General features: G+C 46.0%; 1 protein-coding gene across 1 annotated transcript; it reads left to right on the forward strand.

The window, feature by feature from the left end:
* Nucleotides 1-2678: 2678 nt before the first annotated feature.
* On the forward strand, nt 2679-3617 carry LOC115517926 (olfactory receptor 10P1). The gene has a single exon (XM_030321032.1). It carries the CDS (start codon nt 2679-2681, stop codon nt 3615-3617), a length of 939 nt encoding a protein of 312 aa, XP_030176892.1.
* The last annotated feature ends 388 nt before the right edge of the window (nt 3618-4005 follow it).

Genomic DNA, 4005 nt, shown 5'->3' on the forward strand with positions numbered 1-4005 from the left:
AGGGTAATATACAAGAAAGAAAATAACTAAAATGAGGAAATCATAGATGATTTTACTGCAAATATCTCCTAAATATTTTAATTGCATAAATAATATTTTTTAAATTTCAAAATAACAAGACCTATCCCATAGGTGTGAGCATCTGAAGCGTTATAAATAGGAGTGAAGAGGACCAATGAATGGACTCAGATACCTCTTCTATCCAAACTCACTGGATGGAGTTTATCTCCCAGAAGTGTAGGGTAAGCCTGTTGGCCTTGTGAGAGACACGGTAGACACGATGGTTGAAACCTCAGGCTCCAAGTTACTATTCTGGTTCTGCCACTCCCTAATCATGTGATGTTGGGTCAGTAATTTAAGCTCTCAGACCTCTTGTTCTTCATCTGCAGTGAAGAAATAACAGCTAGCACTAGAGCTGTTATGAAGTCACCCAAGATAGTGCACAATGCCCAGCACACGGCAATTTCTAAATGTGAGCTATAGAGTAAATGACATAAGGCCAAAAAATATAGTAAAGAGATAAAGTGGGGGTGGGAGAAAGATTAGGTCTGTGAGCAATAGGCATAAAGTTTGAGACTCTCCTACCTACAGATGAAGATGTCTGGGCTAATATCATGTGTGAGGCGAATGCAGGTGATAAAAGCTCTGCAGATGTTAGAAACCAAGACGTCTACAAAACTTGGGCCCAGCGTCCTGTCTTTGTCTCACTAGCTACCTGATGCTAGGCAGATCACTTCATCTTTCTATTCATCAGTTCCCCTATCTTCATGAGCAGGATTCATTCATTTATCTAATACATATTCAGCTGAACACTTGACATGTGCAAGATCCCATACTAGTTGTCCCAGTGATGAAAACTCACCTCTAAGACAGTTGAGAACTGATTAAGAGCACAGGTTCTGGTGTTAGGTCTGGATGTAAGCCCAAACACCCTCAGCTACTAGATGTATGACTTTAAGAAAGTTATCAATACTATCTGGGCTTTCATTTGCTCATCTGTAAAATGGAGAAAGTAAAGATTTCTATGTCATATTGTGGCTGTGAAGATCCAATGATTTGGAGAATGTCAAGCCCTTTGGCATGGTGCCTGGCAGGAACCAGGCACTTGGGAAGCACCAGCAGCAGTTAAAACAGACAGCCCCCCACTACCACCCCAACTGTCCTGCAGGGTCTTACAGTGGAGACTACACTAAAAAGTTCTAGGACCTGGGGCACGTGGGTAGTTCAATTGGTTAAGCATCTGACTCTTGGTTGGGTCATGATCTCACAGTTCAAGAGTTCGAGTCCTGCATCAGGCTGTGTGCTGACAGTGTGGAACCTGCTTGGGATTCTCTCTCTCCCTCTCTTTCTGCCTCCCTCTCTCTCTCTCGATCTCTCTCTCTCTCTCTCTCTGTCTCTGTCTCTGTCTCTCAAAAATAAATAAATATTTATTTGTTTGTTTGTTTATAAATATGATTTATATTTATTTATAAATATTTTTAAAAATTTTTTAAGTCCTGGGACCCAGGCACAACTAATGACTCATGATAACCCAGATAAAGGTGTTTTCTTCAAATACTTGAAGGGCTGTCTGGTACAAGAGCGGTGAGACATTCTGTAAAACACTAAGAATCTAGCCAAGACAAATATAATGAAAGACCTGTCCTACAAGCAGAGGAGACCAAAGCTAAATGGGGCTATCTCACTAGGTGGTGAGTTCCCCACTGCTGCAGATGTGCAGACAGACACTGCACAGCACCCCTCTAAAATGTTGTTGATAAGACCCAAGTCATGCTGAAATATATGACCTCAGTGGTCACATTTAATCCTAAAATGCCACGGGTAATCATTTCTGACCATGAGGAACAGAAAAGCTGCCTTGGGGGAGGTGGAATTTGAATTGAGCTTGAAGGGTGAGTGGGATTTTAATAGAATGCATGGAAACATTCTCGTCAGGGGGCACTCTGTGGAAATGCAAGAAGGCCTGGGAAAGCAGAGTGTGCTAAAACAGAGTAGCTGGTGTAGCTCATCACAGGGACCTGGATGAGAGGAGAGCAAAGTACAGTATGGCCAGTCCCTGTCCCACTCCCTTCATGGAACAGACTGGAACCCAGTAATCTGTGAAAAAAGGATTTCATAGAATCCCAAAGCATGATACAATTGTGCTGTATTATCACAATCCCACCATTGGATGGCATTCTAAATCCATAGCCCACCATGGTGATCACCAGATATCAGCTTGGGACAGTCCCTGGCTGAGTCGCCAATGCGGGTGCTACATAGTCTCTTTCAAGCTGGGGTTTCAGTCCAGGGGAAACAAAGGGGCCTAGGACATAGCACTGTGCCATCACCACTCTGAAGACATATCCAAAGTACAGGGCTGGGGTCTGTACCCATGGGAATATGGGAATCAAGCCCTGAACCAGGACTCCGAGCACAGGGAACCATAGAAAATACAGGAAATTTGGAGTCAAGAAACCTAGATTCAAGTCCCAGGCCTACAACTCCCTTGGTATTATTTCAGGCAAATTATTTAACCCCTCCAAGACCCATGGCCTCATCCATAAAGTGGAGACCCTAACTCTCTCAGTTGATTCCAGAGGGACTGTATGAAAGTGCCTTACTAAATTACAGAAATGCTGATTATTTCTATATAAACATCTCTTCCCTAGCTGTGCCATAGGTCCTGGCCTCAAGTGATGACTGAGGAAAATCAGACTCTGCCTGAATTTCTCCTTCTAGGATTCTCTGATCTCAGGGCCCTGCAAGGCCCCCTGTTCTGGGTGGTACTTCTGGTCTACCTGCTCACCTTGCTGGGTAACTCTGTGATCATCCTCCTAACACAGGGTAGCCCTGCCCTGCACTCCCCCATGTACTTCTTCTTGCGCCACCTCTCAGTGGTGGAGGTCCTGTACACCACAGACATCGTGCCCAGGACCCTGGTTGACCTGGCCTCCCCACACCCCCGGGCCATCTCATTCCAGAGCTGTGCAACCCAGATGTATGTCTTCATTGTCCTGGGCATCACAGAGTGCTGCCTGCTCACAGCCATGGCCTATGACCGCTACGCTGCCATCTGCCGGCCCCTGCACTATTCCACCCTCATGAGCTGGCAGGCCTGCACAGCTATGGTGGGTATCTCCTGGTTCATGGGCATCATCACAGCCACCACCCATTCCTCCCTCATCTTCACTCTGCCTTTCCCCAGCCACCCAATCATCCCACACTTCCTCTGTGACATCCTGCCCGTACTGAGGCTGGCAAGTGCTGGGAAGAACAGGAGTGAAATCTCTGTGGTGACAGCCACCGTGGTCTTCATTATGGTCCCCTTCTCTCTGATTGTCGCCTCTTATGCCCGCATCCTGGGTGCCATCCTGGCAATGGCCTCCACCCAGAGCCGCCGCAAGTTCTTCTCTACCTGCTCCTCCCACCTGCTTGTGGTCTTCCTCTTCTTTGGAACAGCCAGCATCACCTACATCCGGCCCCAGGCAGGCTCCTCTGTCACCATGAACCGCATCCTCAGCCTCTTCTACACAGTTGTCACACCCATGCTCAACCCCATCATCTATACCCTTCGAAACAAGGAGGTGGCAGGAGCCCTGTGGCACATGATGAAGAGACAGGTCTCCTCACCTTGAAAGAACTCAGGGGATATCTGTTCACTCACTGACTACTCTTCCTTCCAGCCTTCAGGTGTTAGATATAAACCTCAGCTGTCAGAAACCATGCAGCACCTCAAAGAAATAAGGCTTCCTGGCAGAAAGTGTTGGAGTTAAAACAGAGATAAATCTATATCTTACCTCCTATTCCATACCCCAGACTCACTATCAGAGCATGGGTAATTAGGACAAGATAGAATAGAAGGCAATGCTGTTCATGAGAAAGAACATTTATAGGAAAGAGCATCTTCTAGATGGTTCTGAATCCCTGAGCAAGGTGATTGCTGTGTCTATACAAATAGTCAGAATTCTGTGTCAGTAAGGAAGGCAAATTTCTATAAAACTGACACCAACTAAGTGACTGACC

Source organism: Lynx canadensis, chromosome B4 (assembly GCF_007474595.2).
Source record: "Lynx canadensis isolate LIC74 chromosome B4, mLynCan4.pri.v2, whole genome shotgun sequence".
Classification (NCBI taxonomy): domain Eukaryota; kingdom Metazoa; phylum Chordata; class Mammalia; order Carnivora; family Felidae; genus Lynx; species Lynx canadensis.

What these genes read in the sequence shown, in the direction of transcription:
- LOC115517926 (XM_030321032.1), top strand. Translation starts at nt 2,679, where the DNA reads ATGACTGAGGAAAATCAGACTCTGCCTGAATTTCTCCTTCTAGGATTC.